The sequence below is a fragment of the Oreochromis niloticus genome, linkage group LG12, assembly GCF_001858045.2.
Source record: "Oreochromis niloticus isolate F11D_XX linkage group LG12, O_niloticus_UMD_NMBU, whole genome shotgun sequence".
In the NCBI taxonomy this organism is placed as follows: domain Eukaryota; kingdom Metazoa; phylum Chordata; class Actinopteri; order Cichliformes; family Cichlidae; genus Oreochromis; species Oreochromis niloticus.
In genome coordinates this window covers 22,136,802-22,156,655 of record NC_031977.2, presented here as the reverse complement: position 1 = coordinate 22,156,655, position 19,854 = coordinate 22,136,802, and the positions used below count along the sequence as shown (strand labels likewise).

The 19,854-nt window shown below is 41.5% G+C and overlaps 1 protein-coding gene across 2 annotated transcripts; it reads right to left on the bottom strand.

Moving 5' to 3' along the window:
- Positions 1-612: 612 nt before the first annotated feature.
- Positions 613-19,550, bottom strand: mapk4 (mitogen-activated protein kinase 4). 2 transcript variants are annotated; one of them, XM_003446131.5, is made up of 9 exons: positions 18,831-19,550; positions 15,676-17,334; positions 15,199-15,374; positions 7,729-7,873; positions 6,299-6,381; positions 5,703-5,781; positions 5,260-5,479; positions 4,861-5,026; positions 613-4,285 (listed from the first exon to the last, which is right to left on the bottom strand). In XM_003446131.5, exons 2-9 carry the CDS (start codon positions 16,040-16,042, stop codon positions 3,314-3,316), a joined length of 2,208 nt encoding a protein of 735 aa, XP_003446179.1. In that variant the 5' UTR covers positions 16,043-17,334; positions 18,831-19,550; the 3' UTR covers positions 613-3,313. The 2 variants fall into 2 exon arrangements, with proteins under 2 accessions (XP_003446179.1, XP_019221368.1); XM_019365823.2 differs by having other exon boundaries at positions 15,676-17,331.
- Between the last annotated feature and the right edge of the window lie 304 nt (positions 19,551-19,854).

Here is a 19,854-nt window from a genome sequence, read left to right as displayed (position 1 = left end):
TAACAGGAGAATGCAAAAAGATCACGAAAGGCATATTTATATATTTATCTGAAAGCAACAAAAATGGAATGTATATTTATTGCTATGATTTAATGAATGATAATGATAAATGTAGATTGTACAAAAAAACTGACAGTGTCTTTCAGTCAATATGTATGCTGATGTTGTTTTTAACACGCTATTTCATACAAGAGAATGCATTTACATTTTAAATGCAATCAAATCAAAATGTATCACATGAAAATGTAGTGAAACAAGTCAATTTTCTAACAGTGTGTTCACCCCACCCCCCCATCAAAAAAAACATGCAAGTGCATTATCACTTTATCATATCATCAACCGAGTAACGTAATATATATTCTGTACTCTGATTAGTCATAACATTTCCCCCTCATGTTGCCAAAACAACTCTAACATGTAGACATAGAAACTATGGGGGCTTCCTGTGAACGCTGGCACATCGTTTGGAGTCTGTGGATTTTGGGCTGAGACTCCCATCTGTGCTTGACAGAGTTAGGATTGGAGTTGTGTTTCCTGCTAGGGAGTGTTGCTGCCTGAGTTTCCCCACCACTACATTGTTATACCAGTGCAGTCAAATATGACATCAAAAAATAGTTTTAGTACTGTTTTATTAATTTTCCAGCAAGAACAGAAACTCCAAAAGAGATACTGCAATATAGAGAGAATTAAAAACGTCACAGATTCTCCCAAATGAAAAGCTGAGGCCTCCTTGATGCATGGATACAACATAAATAGGCGCCCACAGAAACATGACTCTTATCACAAAGTGACACATGATGAAAACAACAACCTTTGAGCTTTTTGAAGAGCCATGCAGAAGGAAAGGGACACATTACATTCAGCAAGCTGGAAGTATTGAGGTGTACCGAGGCACATTTTCTACATTGCTTGAAACACTTAAAATAATTAACTTCGGCTCAGTACCGACATGTGTTACAGATACTTTTCAGTGACGTTATTGCTGGCTTTGCTCTACCTGCAGCTCAGAAGAAATTTACTAACGCAAAATATGATCCTGTGTGTTTGACTTAAAGCAAAATTCCTTTTGATTAGGTTGACTGCAGCTAAAAAGTTTACTGGCAAAAAAAGAGGGTGGAATCCTGTATTTCTGTATGTGCTAGTGACACTACCTGTGCTTCATTGTGATGTTTAAAAAAACCGACTCGGCTTTGCTGTCTCATAGGTTGTACTTATGGCAAATCTCATGTATGGCTCAATTCTTTGGAAGTCATACTAAGTTGTGCAAGTGAAAATGTGCCTACAGCATCTGTATGTAGGCTACAGCATGCATCACAGGTGCAGACAGTATGAGAGTCAACAGTTTTAGAACAACTTACATCTGCACAGTTAACAGCTGACACTCGAGAGAACTTCGACCTGTGTGTAGCTTGTATGGATTTTAAGGAAGGATTCAACGTATTATTTGATAGCACGAAAGGAATAAAACATTCTTATTCTGTTGTGTTGCTGGCAGTATGTTTCATGCACACTATATGGACAAAAGTGACAGGCCACACTTTTTAATCTTTGAATTTAGGTGTTTTAAGTCCTGTGGAGTATAAAATTAAGCATCTATGTAGTATACCTGTACAAACATATGTGAAGGAAGTAATAGGATGCTAAACACACAGTTACACAGTAAGGATGCCACTGTTGTAATGCCAGTTTGTATTTATGTGTGTCTGTGGATGGATTTTGTCAAAATCCATCCAACCTCCTCTGGCATTCACATCAGGACAAAAACTGTGCACTGGGAGCTTCATGGAATTGGTTTCCATCCCAGCTCCTGTAGGGGTAATATATAGGTGCCCCAGTACTTCTATCCATATAGTGTATTTCAGCATTACAACTCGACTCGTACATTCTTTGATCAGTTAACAGCAGAATATCACATTTCAAACAGTGACATTTGAGATGGAGGGATTGAGGCCACAGAATACAGGGAATGTTAAATTAACTGGGTTACGTTTTGGCACTAGCGTTGAAGAGTTTTGTAATGCCAGTTTTACCTCCACAGTTCAAGAGAATGTGAGAAGCTCTTGACTAACAGACTATGAGGCACAAGCTAGCAGCCTTCACCTACTGCTTGTGTACACCTGCCATTTAGCCGGTCTATTTTTTAAATTCTTTTTATTTGAGTTTCATGTATTAATCTGGCTGCTGCAAAGCACTAAAAAGTTTTGAGTACAAATAATTTCCTGCAAAGGTTGTAAAGTATCCATATACTTCAAAATATAGTATACCATTAAAGCTTTCTGTGGCTTACATTTAAGCAATAGACATGTGGCTGTATGGAATGAGAGGATAGTATATGTTCAGTGAAAAGCAGACCTTGCTTGGTGCATCAAGCAAACAAGAAACCATAGCTGTCTGATAGTCAAAAATTACTACCACAGAGCATTCCACATTCAAAAAGAACACAACTCACTCCAAATAACGTGAACATGGGTCGTAGCAATTAACAAAGAGCACAAGAATAATACAAACACAAAAATACTAGTATAAGTCTTGAGAAATATACTATGTAATTAAATCTGACTGTATTTTTTACAAGTTGACAGGCCGTTTGGAGCAGTGACAAAACAAAGCTGCTGTTGGAGTGTTAAACTCCTTATGGGTCATCGTGTAGCATAATATGATGGATTATTTTTCCAGTAAATACATTCAGAGACACACCGGAAAAACACCTTCTGTGTCACTATTATTAGCTGGTGAAACTCACCGCTGGAAGACCACTTGAATTTTTGTTCCGAAAAGGATTACAAACAGTAAGAAGTAGAGAATAAGTACAGAATCTTGTAAGAAAAACAAATTGAAAGCAAGCCTAAAACAGGCTTAAGCTATCAGTTATTAATAGCGTGGGGAGGTGATGCCAGCTGACTGTTCCTTCTTTTGTCATTTGCAAATGTTTGTGGCACAAAATGAAATTGTTGTCTGATCGATCAGAGCAAACCCCAGTAATAAGGGATGTCAGCTGATTGCTTTAAAATATACTCATGTAAATCAAATCTTTGCTGCTTGCAGTAGCAAATGTGGTCCACATTTCTGACCTCTAACTGCCTGAGAACATCTCATGACGAAGCTGGAAGATTGCTTGCTTAGGGGGTTGTTTTATCACAGCATATAGTGCGTCATTGCAATAGTACCAAAAAGACAAAAGCTGCTAACACTATGGTCTAATGTTTAAGCAGCCTATTAAACCACGGGCACCGCTCACAATGTAAAGCACTATGAGCATTTGGTAGTGCTACCCGGTATGATGCTGTGGTGTACCTGCAGTTGAAATTCAACATCAAGAGTTGGGAGTCTGTGGCGTCTGTGGTGGTGGAGTCCTGTGCTCTGGGAAGCTGGGTACTTTTCGGTTAATGTTTGGCTGTTTGCTTTCTTCCATCCATCCTCCTTCTTTTGCTTTCTTCCCGTTTGCTTTCTCCTTTCTCTGCCTGCACAGTTTCAGTGCTCGGGATATAAACACATCTAGGTCAAACAGACGCTCTTTTTGTTTGACAGGAAGAGACTCCAGGGAGTCAGCGTTTACTGGCTGAGAAAGGGAAGAAGTGGAAGAAAGCGGCTGAGATTCTGTGGGCTGGAAAAATTGTGTGGTGGTGGTGGGGGAAGACACCGTTTGATATGACTGAGGAGGATGTAGGGAGGTGGGAGATGAAGGAAGAAGTAATGGGAGGGCATTAGAGGAAGACATGATAGGGCGAAATGGGCTTAGTCTGCCTTCATCGTACTCTGATGGTTGCCGCACAACCTCCGTGTAGCGGAAGACTGGAGTTGGGAGGTCAGTAGGGGACAGAGGGAGAGGTGGCGAGGAAGTGTAGCAGGAAGGTGACTGCTGCTCCAAAGAAGGACTGGGACTGGGTGAGTGCAGACGAGACTGGGTGCTCTCAACCCAGCGAGAGATTTCCTGGAACAAATCCCCCGTCTCCTTGTCTTCCTCTTCCTTCTCTGCCTCCTCCTCCTTCATCTCTCCCAGGTCCTCCATGCTGCCACCAATAGGCTCAGGAGGCACAAGGAGGCTGTTAATGTTACGCTTCCAGTGTGACAGATCAAGGATCAGCTTAGGCTCTGAGTAGTGTTGAGGTTTTCCCTCTCGCCAGGCAATTTTATCCAGATATGAAGGAGAGCCCACTTTGTAATCACAGGAGCGGCCACAGTCCACCTCCCCGTATCCCAAACCGCAGGCACGTTCCAGAGAGGAGTGAGAGTTTTCCAGGAAGCGCTCCGCTGAGCTGCTGTGGGAATATTTGCGTGGATCAACCTATATGAGACAGTTGGTGAGGGAAAAGTAATTAATTTCAATAAGCAATTAATTCTAGTTGTGTTGACTCATATCCCATGTGTTCAATGAAACTTAAGCTCATGACAGAATAAATAATAGAGACAGGGGAACAACAAAAGCATGGTCAAGTGTGACACAGTCAAACAGACCCGATCAGGAGAGGCCAGTTGCTACAATAAGTTATCAGCAGGTCTGAAATATACTCAGAAGCCTGGCCATGTAGGGCTTTATATGTAATTAATAACATTTTAAATGAATTCTGAATCTCTGTGGAAGCCAATGAGAGGAAGCAAGAAGAGGGGGGAATTATAGGAACTGAGACAATATGGTCATCTCACTGTGACAAGAGCCAACAGGGTTACAAGAACTGCTGACACTTGCAGTATCCCTGCTTTAAAATGTAGGCAAATTATCGAGCTTATTTATGCACCCCTAACCTATTTAGTTTGACCAAAATCTTCACATATGTCTTTGCATAACAAAGACATTACAGTACTAGTAGTGCTAGTACAGTAGTCTCCTAGTATGTAGAAAATAGAGAAAGCATATCGAACCTGAGCCTCCTCTAAAAGTGAGCTGGAACTGGCCCGGGGGTCTCTCTGCACCTCCTCTTCCTCTGTAGTGTCTCCCAGGTCAGAGGTAATGTGACAAGGGGGCACGCAGCGACACCTCCCACCTGATTGTTGCCAGCACATAACTGTTGATAAACTGTTTTCGTACCTGCAGAAAGGCAGAAATTACAAGTCAGGAGTAAATAATTTGTGCTCAAACATACATTTGAATTCTAATCCAAAAATACATGAATGTACAGCTGAGATTGGTAGTTGATTTGATGAGAAAATGATCAACAGATAATTTTTAGTAGTATTTTTTATTATTAAAACTTACTAAGAATGAATAGGAAAACATGATCCAATTTTCCCCACTGGTGATTAAAAAAAAAATCCACACACCTGTCCCACTGGATGCTGGAGGCCTGACTATTGCTGTTGCTGAGGCTCTGCTCAGTGATGAGGCTGTCCTCCAACTCATCCTCAATGCGGAAGGGATGTGATGAAGTGGGCTCGTCCTCTGGACAAGAGTACTGCTGAAGGAAGGGGTGAGACAGCGCCGCTTCAGCTGTCAGGCGATCCATGGGGTTAAAGGTCAAGATACGCTCAAGGAAGTCCACAGCTGGGAGGGGAAAGGAAGGTGTGGGAGTAAAGCCTGAATTATATGTGTTAGACCTCCAAACATCTTCACACGACTCCAGCATCACTTCATCTGTCACAGGTCAGAAGAGCTGTGGTTTTCTATATTTTTTTTCTCCCTTCTAACACTTCCATTATTTGTTCCCTTTATACTTTAAAGTCCTTGACCTTCCCCTTCTCCCCATCACTCAGTCCCCATCACTCACCCTGAGTATCCACTTCAGGCAGCAGTTCAGAAAAGGGTTTCTTCACCTTCCACTCATGACTGACATATGAAGGCATCACCTAGAAATGCATGGTTAAAATATTACTTATGTTTCATTATTTTATTTATTTATTTTTTTACATTTAAGCCATTCCACGCTGGAAAAACTTGCAGACACATTTAACCTTGTACAAAATTAAGCCTTTCACAACATCAGAGTTTAATAACTTGATTAATAAAAATGATAATATCTCACTATTTAAAGAAAATTTGGGGAAAAAGTAAAAGCAATAAAATCATCGGGCGAATGAAACATATATTTTGTTTATCATGTGTCTTTTTTGGTAGATTTATTAAATTCAAAATGCAAGTTCACAGAGGTGAAGCGACGTAGTCTTTAGTCTACATTCATAACAAAAACAGGGCAGAGTGCATGATTATTTCAGATATTATAATATGTGCAGTTCTTGACATGATCAATATTTCATTCATTTTTAAATAAATTGCTCTCTAAAGCAGGGAACATGAATGTCAGGCTTAATAATCAGTCAGACATTATACTGCTAATATGACTTGCAGCAGCCTCTGATGTTTGACCTGTAGCAGATCCTGCCTGTCCTCCTCTCTCAGCACCGGCACTGTGTTGAGAATCAGCTGCATCTGCTCCAGCTCATGAGCTCCTGGGAGCAAGACACAACCAATCAGAAGCAAGTTCAGAAGAGACAGAGGATCAGTTACATAAGCTAAAAGAAATGGGAGGGAAAAAAACGTCAACTTTAAGAGTCAAACATGAATATCTGGGAGATGGAAGCTGTCAATTTAAAGACACAGTAAGTTAAGGAAATTCAATTGTAACAGCTATGTGGAAATTACTACTAAAGCATTCAAATTTCACACCACACCCTGCGGAATCAGTAAACTTGAAACTTTGGGCACACTGTTCTTCTGGCCACACTCACATTAAGGAATAAACATCCTGCAACCCATTTACACTGGCAGACATTTACTCTAACTACCCTAGCTTGTTGCTGTGCCTGCATCAACTGGGAGGAATCAGTTGTCGTAAGTTTCCACTCAGTTATAGGTCACAAAGTGCATTTTACCTCTGACAGCTGGAGGGAAAATTCAGTAACCAGAAGTGTAGCATGCTTCTGTGGCATGCAAGTCTTCTTCTAACACAGAGCAGCAAAGCAACATTTTCAGCTCATCTGACACATGGTGAAGTTCCCTTTTAAATGTTTCATAAAGCCAATGGACACCAGCAGGTGGAGCTATATCAACACAGTCGCAGCTGCAAGAAATATGCAAGTGGTGGTAGTTTGTTTGGAAGGGAGAATGCAGTCTCCTCTCTGGTAAACAAATATATGCAGTTTACCAGAGATTTTTATGCACTCTAGTCTGCGGGTTAAGTAAAAGCCAAGGAAAACATCTCAAACACCTGATGTGTGAATTAAAAAAAATGCTGGAACACTAGGGAACAAAGAACACCTATGTGTTTATGATGCCAGCCCTGTGGTGTAGAGGGCTGATGGAGGTCAAACCAGCCTGTCAGGAAGAACTACATCTACTCTGGAGAGTGAGAATTTCTCTATCATCATTGTCATTCCGGTCAGGCAAAGAAGTAGTGTGCAGAAAGAGAGCAAAGTGTCTTTGGTGGAGGACACTGTCAAAGGAAAAGACAAAAAAACTCTCCTTGCTCTAACTGGATGGCATCACTAGTGTGATGTAATTATTATAATTATGTTCAGTTCAGTTCAGTTCAATGATAACAACAGTTGCCTCAAGGTGCTTTATATTTTAGAGTAAATGCAAAACAAACAAACCAACAAACAAACCCCAAACAACAATCAGATGACCCCCTATGAGCAAGCACTTTGGCAACAGTGGGAAGGAAAAACTCCCTTTTAAGAGGAAGAAACCTCAAGCTCAGGGAGGGGCAGTTATCTGCAGTTTGGGGTGATATATTAGTGATAAGGTTGAAAATGACAGTACTTAAACAGTGAATGCATTAAAAACAGTAGAGGTACCTGCAAACAGCATGCGTCCAGTGAGCATCTCAACCAGTATGCAGCCCGCAGCCCACATGTCTATGGCCTTGGTATAATTGTTGGGTGACAGCAGCAGACGTGGGGAGCAATACCATTTAGTTACCAAACCTTCCGACAGATAGCCCTGGATAAGTAAAGCAGAGGGATAAAATTGTTGAAAGTGAGAAATACAGAAAATGAAAGCTCCGAGAATCTCAATAAGTTATTTTCATATACGATGGGCATGCATCAGATTGGACTGTTTGCAGGCTGCATGTACTTGAATACGTATAAAGTTTGCTGGTAGTTGTTTGTCTTTAAAATGGATTGCCCAGAATTTCCACCGAAGCAACAACATAAGTCCTCATTAGTGCTGCTCTGACAGGATTCAGAGGATTCTATCTAATTCTCTAAATATTCATCTTTGTGAATAATGATGTTATGCACAGAGATAAGCCAGTCACCACAGAGATAAGTCCGCATATTCCCATGCAAACCTGATGTAGAGATAATGAGATGTTTCTGTCTGTTGCTATCATTAACACTTTCACCACCTCTTGTATATCACCCCACCTCTCACTCTCCAGCCTTGTAAAATCTCAAAATACCTTCACTTACTACATCATATTTCTATTCCCCACCTTGCATTTCTCCCGAGCCAAATCTTGCTGCCCCGGGCTCTTAAACTTCTTCACAGCCCAGCTTAAAAAGAGAGCAGACTGCATGCGAAAATACGGTTATATTTCCCCTCACACATTTTTAGATTTCTTGGCAGGAAAAGGCAGATGTAGTTTTCACTACTTTTCCACTCAGCTGCTGTGGATTGTTTTATAATGACTGACATCACTCACATAAACTTTTCATTGTGCTGGGATGCTATTTTGTTGTCCATCTGTCAGGCTAATTTGAATTTGATGATTAACTGGCAAAGATCAGAAATAGAAAATAAACCCCACAATGGCACATGGCATGCATGTCTAATCTGCCTCTTAGCACTATTGTCTTATCCTTTCTGCCTCTCTAGCCCTCATTTTTTATCCTTCTTGCTCTTCTTCCCTTCTATCGTCCCCTCTCCTAAAGTAATCCTTTTCATCAGTCACCTATCTTCTTCTCTATTTTTTTTGGGGGGGGGGATTACTCTATTTAAGCCAATGAAATACGGACAGCTTGAATGTTTTCCTCATTCAGATAAGCTATCACACTTAAAATGAATGCCAGAGACTGCTCTTCACACCATTAAATCATCTGGGGGTACCATGCAAAAAAAGGGGCAGGCCCGCTTTCTCACGTTTTTGATGCGTCCCAAAACGGCTTCATATTTTCGACAGCTTAAAGATAAGTGCCTTCTCGATAGGAAAAAGAAAAAGGGTAATTTTTCTTGATCAGCAGGTTATGAGTATGACTCAGAGTCTTCTTCACTGTGGGCCACCCACACCAAGGTTCCCACTTATACATCGCTGTATGTGGTGTGCCTGGCCGAAGTAGTTTTTTTTTTTACATGTCAAAACGACTGTACGACTCTGTTTTTTTAAAAGTTAGACTACTCCTACGTGCATTAAATGTAACTGCTAAGTCACTGCCTGTTCTCTTCTTTGTGGCAGGAGACAGTGCAAAAAATGATGCTGACTGCTCAGTGACCTTATCTTCTATCTGTCTGGCCCTCTGTTGCCTTTTCATATCTGAGCTCTTGTTTACGCTCCCTGGTGAGAGTTTGATAGATGTTTCAAAAGTACCAAAGTACATTTCTTTTAGGGCCAACCCAACCCTGGACACAGTTTTTAAGGGAAAAGCAAATTTAGGCCTCAGTTTTATAAAACAATGCATAGATTTGGTCACATATGTCATTTGTAGCTGTGTTTGCTTTGTTTTAGTGTTTTTGCTACTCTTTAAGATTACGGGGTGATTTCCCCCATCTTTGCTTCCTCTTTCTCCCCACTGACCTTCTTCCTTCTGCCTTTTTCCTCCCACTTTCTTTATCATCCATTCTTCCCAACCTCCCACCTCAGTATTTCTCTGCGTCATCATTAGCTGCGCCTGTTCCCCTTCCCTTCCTCTTTTCTTCACACTTATTCCCTTTCTTCTAGTCTTCAGTGCATCTCACCAAGCTTCCTTTACCTCCTTTCTCATCTGTTTCTTCCCTCCTTCTCTTCTCTCCAGGTACTTTTAAACACTCTGTCCTTATTCACCTGTCTTTCCCCTTCCTCCGCTCTGACCTTCATCCAGGTAATGAATAATTTCTGGGCAGATCCAGCACTGCCTCAGCAGGTGGCATTCACACATACACATTCACAGAAGCACCAAGATCTTACCGGTGTAGACTGTAAATAACATCACAAATAATGTTGTTTTCCCCCTCTGTTTTCTGCCTCTCTCCTCTCAGCCCTTCTGTCATCTCTCTCTGCCTGAGTAAATGTTTGCTCTGTGTAGTCAGAAACACACTTCCAGACAACTTCAAACAACCTCATTTCAATGCATGGACTGAGATACACTACAAGTATTAAAAGGTATGGCTAATACAGAGAAGAAGTCTGTCAGGGGATTGATCATTGAGTGGGAAGAATTACACGTCACAACTTTCTTTCAAAAACAGCATGATATAAAATCTTCATAAGTTCTTCTGTGATACTAGAGCCTTAACCAGTCTTATTTAAAGTTAACACCATTTGTGAATTTCCGTCACAGCTGAGGTTAATGCGGCCTACGCCCATTAACAGAAACTGTCTGAAAAGGCACTTTTGCTTTGCATTATTGAATAACAGCAACAGAGAGAGGATGCTATTGTATTCACTGAAAGCATCTGCTTTGGTATCAAAACTGCATCACAAATAGCCCAAACAGCATCACACGTTATCCATCCATAATAATTTGAGAAATCCTTTGCAGCATTGTCTAACTTATGAATGAGATTATTCATCTTTTCTTGAATATTTTGCAAAAATCTTTTTTAATTTGTGTGAGCTGTCATGTGAAGATTAGTCCATGTTGTTGTCAAAATCTGCTGAGTCCATTTAAAGCATATTTATAGAGCTTAAGTGCAACACAGATACAGCACTTTGTGAACATGCTGGATTGTGCCTAGATAAACATTCATGGGGGTAATAACCAACCGCCTTGAAGATGAAGGATGTGATGTGGGTAGAATACAGAAGACATCCCCCTGTTGCAGTACTAGGAAGGGTATTAAATGCTTGGTCATGTAGCCAAACAGAGGGACAGAATGTCCACTGGTTCCTAAGACTATTTTGCTACTGTAATAAAGCCTATTTTTGGCATTGACAGTCTGCATGCCATTGTTCTGTTTTTATCTTTTTCTTTTTTCTTTTGTACTGCTGTATTTCACTTCATTGTCCATTATAGGATTCTTTTTCTACAACAAATACTAATCTTTTGCTTCATAAGGTAGAATTTAAAACCTTGAAAACAACATCCAAAGAGTATTAGCTTTGATTCGTATCAGCAGTCAGTTATTCTCAGCAAATCAATAGTCTGATACAATAATATCAGTCATGATACGTAGGACAAGAAACAGTCATGTGAAAAAGAAGAGACACCCTGTTTCAGTGCTGAGGACAATAAACATAATTTAGAACATTGTCTGTAGTCTAAATTATTTAAATACAACTCAGATGTTAAACAACAAAACATATTACACCATGTCATTATTTATTAAAAACTAAAGCTAAGCCAAATATAGAAGCAGTGTGTGAAAAACTAATTACACCCCATCATTCGGTGGTTTGAGGAAGCACCTTTGGCAGCAATAACTTGAAGTAAGCATTTTCTGTCTGACTTTATGAGTTTTGTTGTGGAGGATTCCACTCAAATTTGAAATATTGCTTCAGTTTATTGAGGTTTGCGGGCATTTGTTTATGCACGGTTCTCTTAAAGTCATACTACAGCATTTCAGTCAGGTTGGGGCCTGGACTTTGATTGGGCCATTTGATTCTTGTCGTTGTGAGTCATTCTAATGTAGATTTGGTGGTTTGTCTGAGATCATAGCCTTGTTGCATGACCCAGTTTCAGCCAAGTTTTACCTAACGAACAGATGCCCTCACATTTGACTCTAGAATACTTTGGCAAACAGAGGATGTCATGACTGACTCGATAACTGTAAGGTGCCCAGTTCCTGTGGCTGCAGAACAAGCCCAAATCATCATCCCTCCACCACCATGCTTGACAGTTGGTATGAAGTGCATGCGTTGATATGCTGTGTTTGGTTTTCTCCAAAAATCTGCTGTGTATTATAGCCATGCATTTCCACCTGCGTCTCATCTGTCCAAAGGAAATGTTCCAGTAGTCTTGTAATGTGGTGAGATGCAGCTTTTCAAATCTAAGCCATGCTGCCCTGGTCTTTCTTAGAGAGAAGATGCTTTCTCTTGTCTCCTGGCAACCCTTCCAAACAAGCCATACTTGTTCAGCTTTTTTCTAATTGTATTTCCATGAACTTTAACATTTAACACGCTAACTGAACTCTGTAGAGTCTGAGATGTAGCTGGTGGATTTCTTTTGCTTTTTTTTGCAGGTTCTCTGAGCAATGCACAGTTTGACCTTGGGGTGAATCTACTGTGACGTGCATTCCTGGGAAGACTAGCAACTGACTTGAATATTTTCCACTTGTGAATAATCTTTCTCACTGTAAAATCATGAGCTTCAAATTGTTTAGAAATGGATTTATAACAGCAGCAACAGTTACTTGTCTAAGATCATTGCTGATGTCTTTGCATTGTGTTAACAGGCACTCAAATGCTGCAGACCAGCAAACTGACAAAACCTCTGCTTTATAAATGTGCTCAGTTAATCGGGTCCATTTGATTAGCAGCACCTGCCTGTTACTTACTCTCTTAATTCCTATGGAAGTTGGTGGGTGTTGGAAGAGAAAGGTGAAAGAGTCTTTTTCCACACACTGCTTCTGCATTTAGGCTTAATATTTGTTAAATAAATAATGAGATGTGACATGGTGTAATGTGACATGTAATATGTCTGAGGTTCCATTTATCTAATTGTAAGCCCTGATAAGGACAAAATTTTTTTTAAATTGTATCTTGATAATAAAAAAAAAATCTTAGAACCAAAAGCGAGTGTACTTCACATTCACATGACTGTGTGAGTTGTGTTGGAAAATACTTTTTCAGTACTGAAATAGTGTTTTGGAGAAATGTGTTTGAAAAAATGTAGGCTCTGACTTTTTCTCGCCCTTGTCTGACGTCTCCGCTTTGAGCTTTTCTCCACGTTCTTTCTTTTTCTCCCTGCCTCTGCTTTCATACTTTTTTACAAAGCTTTTTAGCTCTTTCGCTCTGCCTTCCCTGACTCAAAATTTCTCACCCTTGCTTCTCATCTGTTCTTTCTCTCCCTTCTCCTCTTCCCTTCCACCCCCCCTCTCCGAATGCACCCCTGTGTCTGCACCCAGCTGATCCCCAGTCCCGTGCTCTGAGCTGACAAAGATCGCCTTTCACAAGAGCTCCTCTTCACAAGCACAAACCCCCAAAAAACCCACACAAACATATAAGCTTGCACACATGTTCAGTCCCGCTAGTGTTACAGTGTGGCTTTGGGATCTTTGCACATAATAAAGCTGAACAATAGAGCAGTAAATCTTCACACTAATCTTTCAGAAGTCTTTATATGCCATTGCCAGACTATCCACAGAGTTTAATTAGTGAAAAACTTGATATCAGCTCTGGGAAGAAGACATAAATAGCTGGGTTCGGGGTGAAGGGGAAGCTTCTTGTGAAAAACACAGGTTGGCAATATCAAACAGGGAAATGTGTAATTAGAGAATATATGAAAAAAACATTAGCCTGCACCGCAACGTGTAAGGAGAGATACATCAGTTACACACTTCTCAATATTGGAGATTATGAAATTCTGGCTGCTTGGTCGACATGTGCAGGATCAGATTAGTGATAAGCATCCAGTTGTAAAATAAAATTAAAACCTGATAGATTCCTCATTGCAAATTGAAATATAGAAAGAATACGCAAACTGATTTTCTTTGAAAGGATTCTTTTAGAGCACTACACTATTTATTGTGTGTGATCAGCTGCCTGATAACCACATAGGGTTTGAGGAATTGGTGTCTCTTCCCTAATAACAACTCTACCATAATGAGATGGAGCAGAGATAATGTTTGATATTACAATGTGCTGCCTAGATGTAGCCATCAGCAGTTGAATGGCATACGGTGCTTCAGAGAAATGAGAAGAGAGGGAAAAAAAATCCCCCGCAAGTTGGCTGAAATGATTGGTATGATTAGTTTTTGTAGAACAACATTTCATTTTTCATTTTTTGATTTTGATTTCAAAATCAGTGTGGCCAACAGAGCCCTTCGTGGTTGATCAGGGATTTAAAAATTTATGTAAAAACATGAAAAGAGGCATTAATTAGCTTCCAGTCAAAATAGATCTTGGCACTCTGGCTTCATTCATGCCCTACAAAACATTAAGTGAGAATAATTGGGATACATCTGGGAATGTTTGTGCACATATCACAATCTCTTCTTTGGTCATCAGACCAGTATTTTCCTATAGACATGCACTTAAATAAAGACTTCCAAAAACTACAGTACTGTGCAAAAGGCTTGAGCACTTCTTATTTCATCATCCATCCATCCAGTTCTGGGTCACAGGGGGGCTGGAGCATATCTCAGCTGTCATAAGGCAAGAGGAAATGATCAATCAAATTTGAAAATTTTGTTTCGAATCGTTGTCAATGATGTATGGAGGAGGTCCAGATAGAGGTACAACAATACGTCAAAACTGATGGAATTATGAACGCAGAAAGTACAGTCAGACTTTGATCCACCATTCAATTCAATCTGGAAAGCATCTGCTTGGCAGCAGCTTCATTTTTCAGTGTGACAGTGATTCCAAACACAATGCCAGTGCAGTAAAAACATGCCCTGATAGAAAAACACACTGAAACACTATCATAGATTGGCCTCCCCAGAGCCTGGATCTCAACATTATTGAATCAGTGTGTGATCATCTTGACAGAGGATGGAACAAAAGGCAGCCAACATCCAAAGAAGAGCTTTGAAAAGAACTTAAGAAAGCCTGGAGAACTATTCCTGAAGACTACCTGAAGAAATGACAATAAAATTTGCCTTAGAGAGTTCAGGCTGTGTTGGAGGATGAAGCTGGTAACACTAAATATTGACATTCAAGCTTCTTAGAATTGTACAAACTCATGTGTTTTAATAAATCGATGCACCAATTTCCAGTTTTCCTTGCAAAATATAAAGAAATGAGGGTTGGCTCAAGACTTTTGCACAGTACTGCTGTAATATGACTCATCCATTTACCAATTTGAAAAGACACTGTAGGTCATTTGGAAAACTTTTTTGAGCGAGCTCTCCATGCTATGAGTTGCCACCTTGTCAGCATGAGTCTCCCTGCAGATCATGCCTGTGTGTGTTTGTGTGCCTGTGTGTGCGTGGGTCCTTCAGTGGTCCTTGTGCGTCTTCACGCTTACCTTATGAGAATAATGAGGGTCGACTATTCTGGCCAGCCCGAAGTCTCCGATCTTGAGCAGCAGTTGGTCCGTGTTGATAAATATGTTGGCCGGCTTCAGGTCTCTGTGCAGAACGTTGGCAGAGTGGATAAACTTCAGTCCCCTCAGCAGCTGGTAGAACAGCAGAGTAGCATGACCTGCTCAAGGGCAAAAATCAAATCAACACATCACGATGCACCCCAACGTCCATATGCAATGTATAAGCACATATTTCCTTCTTTAAAAAACATCTATTATCATGTCTGGATATAGGCAATAGTAAAAAATAAATACGTTTCCCTCTGGCCTGTACTGCTGTTTATCCATCTTAACTGTTTTGATGTGAGATTTCTGCCTTGCCAATTGTCTGCCTTGCCAAATTGTTATAAAAAAACTGCTTTGTTTATAACTTTGTGGTGATTTGCTGGGCAAGTTTTCTCTATTCTTCCTTTTATTTACCTGTAGGTAGCGGCCCTTGCTCCAGCAGCCGAGCCAGATCAGTCTCCATGCACTCCTGGACAATGTAGAGGGCGCTGAGCTGGGTTGGATCTCGGGGCAAGGGCCGTCCATACGGAGCTAAAACCTCGTGGACCCTCACCACATTTTCATGGTGCAGCCGTCGGGTGATCTTTACCTCCCGCAGGGCATGTTTCACCGTCACCGTGTCTCGCATCACCAGCTTTTTAATTGCTACACGCTTTCCAGTCCGCTGGTCCACAGCTGACAGGACCAAGCCTGTGACACCTGTACCGAGAGGTCGAGGGTCGACAAAGTGACCACCGAGGTCGAAGCCATGGAGAAAGTGCGGTGTGTCCTGTGTGGCCATCGCTGCTCACTCTGGAGGTAACAGGGATGTATGATTCTAGGTACCAGACGGTAGATTTAATCTCTTGATTAACAATGATTGTATCACTGTTTTATGCACACATGTTACATCTTGCTGGTGAGTGGAGACCTGAATTTTATTTACTTAGCTGCTGCATTTAGATACATGTAGATAGATGTTTCCTTGTAGACAAAAGCACAACGCAGGACTATTCCTACGGAAAATGGTGACAATTCAAGAGACCAACCAAAACTTAAAAAGGGATTATTAAGAAATGCTTGTGCTGAATTTCAGAGCTATTCTTAGTATTGCAAGAAAAGAAATGATCTCCATGGGATCTAAAGAATAAGATTTTGTGCGTCATTTGACCTCTTCATTTAGTACAGTGTGGAGCAATTCAAGTTGTACTTCACCATCTGTTGCCTGTGTGTCCCAAACTAAGGACAAAGAAGATGAACTCTGATGCCTTTGAGAAAAGGTGCAACTGAGCAAAACATCAAACCCAGTACAGATAAAAATATGCAAAACTGTAATGTTCGGCTTTAGTCAGTGATCACACAGGGACACTTTTAACATGCTGGTAAAGCCTCTACAGTGGATGTTTAAAAATAACTTATTTTTTTCCTTCAGCATCTTCCTCTTGACTCTTGACGGTGATGATGTCTGTCTCTCCCTCACAGATGTTTTATTTTAGAGCTGACGTCTGCTGCAGGGGTGCACTTCTAATCTCTGCCTGTATCTTCATGCACAGATAGTCAGAATATCAGGGAGCCTTATTAATACTACTCAGGGCATGGGGTATCCATAGAAACAACCCTCCGTGTGGCTGATTCTTGACTTGATGTATCATGGGACAGCAGCAGCAGCAGCAGCAGCAGGCGGATGGTCGGCTCTGCACTCTTCTCTGTTTCTGCACGCTCCGCTGTTTGTTACAAGTCATCAAGCAGCCTTTGATGGCGAGGCAGGAAAAAAAAAGGGAGGAGGGGTCATGTGTTTTACATTCAATAAGACTCTGTTGGCTCCTCCTCTTCTTCCATGATACCAGTGAGTGCCTCTATCAGTCACGCGAGTTCATTCAAAGGGAGCTCCACACCTGGGCGCCAGCCAAGTCCTGGAGCTGTGGTATCCGCTCAGTATTCATATGTGTACATGTGCTTGGGTGTAATCCCTCAGAAATCTGCTTCCTGTTGCCTTTTCATGAATGTAGGGATTTCAGCAGCATCAGCATCAAGGCCAGTATAGGAAGACACCACCATTAGCTGCGTCGCTCAGCACATCTGCTGCTCCTGCTGCTGGGGAGGGAAAGAGGAAATGGGGTGAAAGCTTGGAGACGAGGAAGATAACAAGGAAAGTTAGACGGCAGCAGAGCCTGGGTGTTAACAGGGTCTGTTGCGGCAGAGTTACCATTACATAACACCGAATGGCAGTGTAACCTAATCTATGCAAGTAACTTTGAGTGCATAGAGAGAGGATGATCAATTTTATGGTGCTTTAATATGCGCTATATGAAACTGTTATCACATCAAAGCAAAAAGTCTATTTGACAGGGTGGACTAGATCGACATGATGGCAGTTTCTTGTTCATCCTTTCAGCTTTAGACAATTTTAGTTGCAATTTCTAACCCAGGAAGGTCACATAGAGGTAGCAAACAAAAGAATTGACTTTCTCCTTCTCTTCAGCCCCAGAGGTGAAGTCATCAATCTATAAAACAAATCTCTTTGCTACCAGAAGCCTCAGGGCACGGTTGTGAATGAACTCTTCCCTCTTTCAGCTCTTTCTTACTTGAAATGGAGAGCATGCACCCTGTAACTGAACTGGACTGCAGGTGCTTTTATCCCCCCCCCTCCCCATTTCCACAGCCTTTAAAATACTTACACACTCATGTTAAGCTCAGTCAGGCTGACTGTCAGAGGCTGCAAGAGTGTAAGGTGAGAACAGAGAGACTAGAGAGGCAGCACTGACAGTGGTGCTGGGTGGGAGGTGCAGCACTGGGGTAACTTTATAAATAATGCATAACCACTAGAGACGTCGTTGGTGCTCTCTCTCTCTCTCTCTCACACACGAACTGAGCATTTATTCTCTATATTTCTTCAGGTTATGCAACATAGCTATATATTATGAATAACAATGCAGTGTCTTTATCCAGTCCAAAAAATGTTTAGCGTCTTATATTCAAATTCAGAGTGCATACCTTTAAAAGAATATAACGTAGTCTTTCATTCACATTTAAGAGGAGGGAAATAAAAGTGAACTCTTGGCATGAGCCAATATGATGTTACCAAATTTGTCGGTGATAGCAGATATGAGCAAACAAGGGCACATCTGTCATACTCCCGGCTTTGTGCTGATGCCTTTCTGTCCCAGAGGAACCTCTGTAGCTTTGTTTTCTACTCTCGCTTTTCCATCTTCCTCTCTCTCTCTGTCGCTCTCTCTTTTATACTCGGTTTACTTCTCAATAAGCGTAAAGGCAGTTTTAGCCCACTTTACATCATGGGAAACACTGCATGTTCTTCCTCTGCGCACGCTGGCTTGATGCAGCTGCCTTTGTGTGTCTACACACACTCTAGAAACGCCCCTCTGACAGAACAAAAACAATGTAATGGAAGTGCATGTAATAAAACATAAAGCCCAGTTTATAAGGGGGGGAAAAGTATTCCAACCATAAACAACCCTATGTCAGACACATATCTCAGATATCTTATCAGAGCATCTGTTCTGTGGCAAACAACAAGAGGAAGAAGAAAGAAATATACGCAAAGATAACACCAGGAACCATCCAGCACTCACCGGGGCATTACACAGCCGCAGCCTGCCGTCCAGAAACAAAGATCCGGGGAAAAGATGCGAGCTCCGTGCAAGCAAAGAAAGTGAAACACGACCGCAGCTCTGCCTCTATGGTGCGTCGGGGAGATTCAGTTGATAGAGAAGGGAACAGTCGGTGCGGGTCGGCACCGGGCGGGGGGGAGATGAGATAAGCCGGAGGCTGCTACAGAGCCGGTTATTGTGAGCGACTGTCCGCTCTCTGTCAGCGCTTTAGAGCGGTGATCTGAGAGAGGGGGAGGAGAGGAAGCGATCACCCCGATTCAGGTGCATCTAGCAGACCTGAGTGTCCTCGTAGGATCTCTCACACACTGCACCACACATGATTAAGTACTAATCTCTCTCTCTCCCTCTCCCTCACTTTCACATCTCTCCCTCATATCTCCGTGACTCCCAGCAGCTGCTCCCAGACCTTAGTTTCCACGAGTGTCACAGTTACTGGTCTCCAAACCCACTGAGGGCTAAACAATGGGAAAATTATAATTCAGACATCCATCTTTCTCATCCCTTCGCCCCTCCATCTCACTCCAGTTTCGTTATTATAGCTTGATGATTACCACGGCCATCTATCATCCTGACAGGCGCAACATCTGCGGGTCTGAGATCCCCCAAGACAGGAAGCCAGAGAGGAGCCTTTGTTGACTGTGGGTTCTGCAGAACATCTACCTGGTGGGGAGCTGGTGAGGAGAGTGAAAATGAAAAACACAAGGCTTTTGTGAGCATGGCATTGGCTAGTGTTTAAAAGAAGAACAGAAGAAAATGGCTGCTGATGAGCTAAAGTGTGCCAGTTTTATTATATAAATTATGATGAAATTAGTCTATTTCACAAGCCAGCTGAACCATGCTGTTGTTCCTAAAAAACAGAGGGGAAAAAACAGTGATCTACAGCTATAGTTGGATAAACGCAGTGTGATTGGTTCCTCATTCTCTAGCTATATTAAGATATGATTTCTTGCTTTCCTAAACCCTTTTCTGACAACTCCAGAAAACT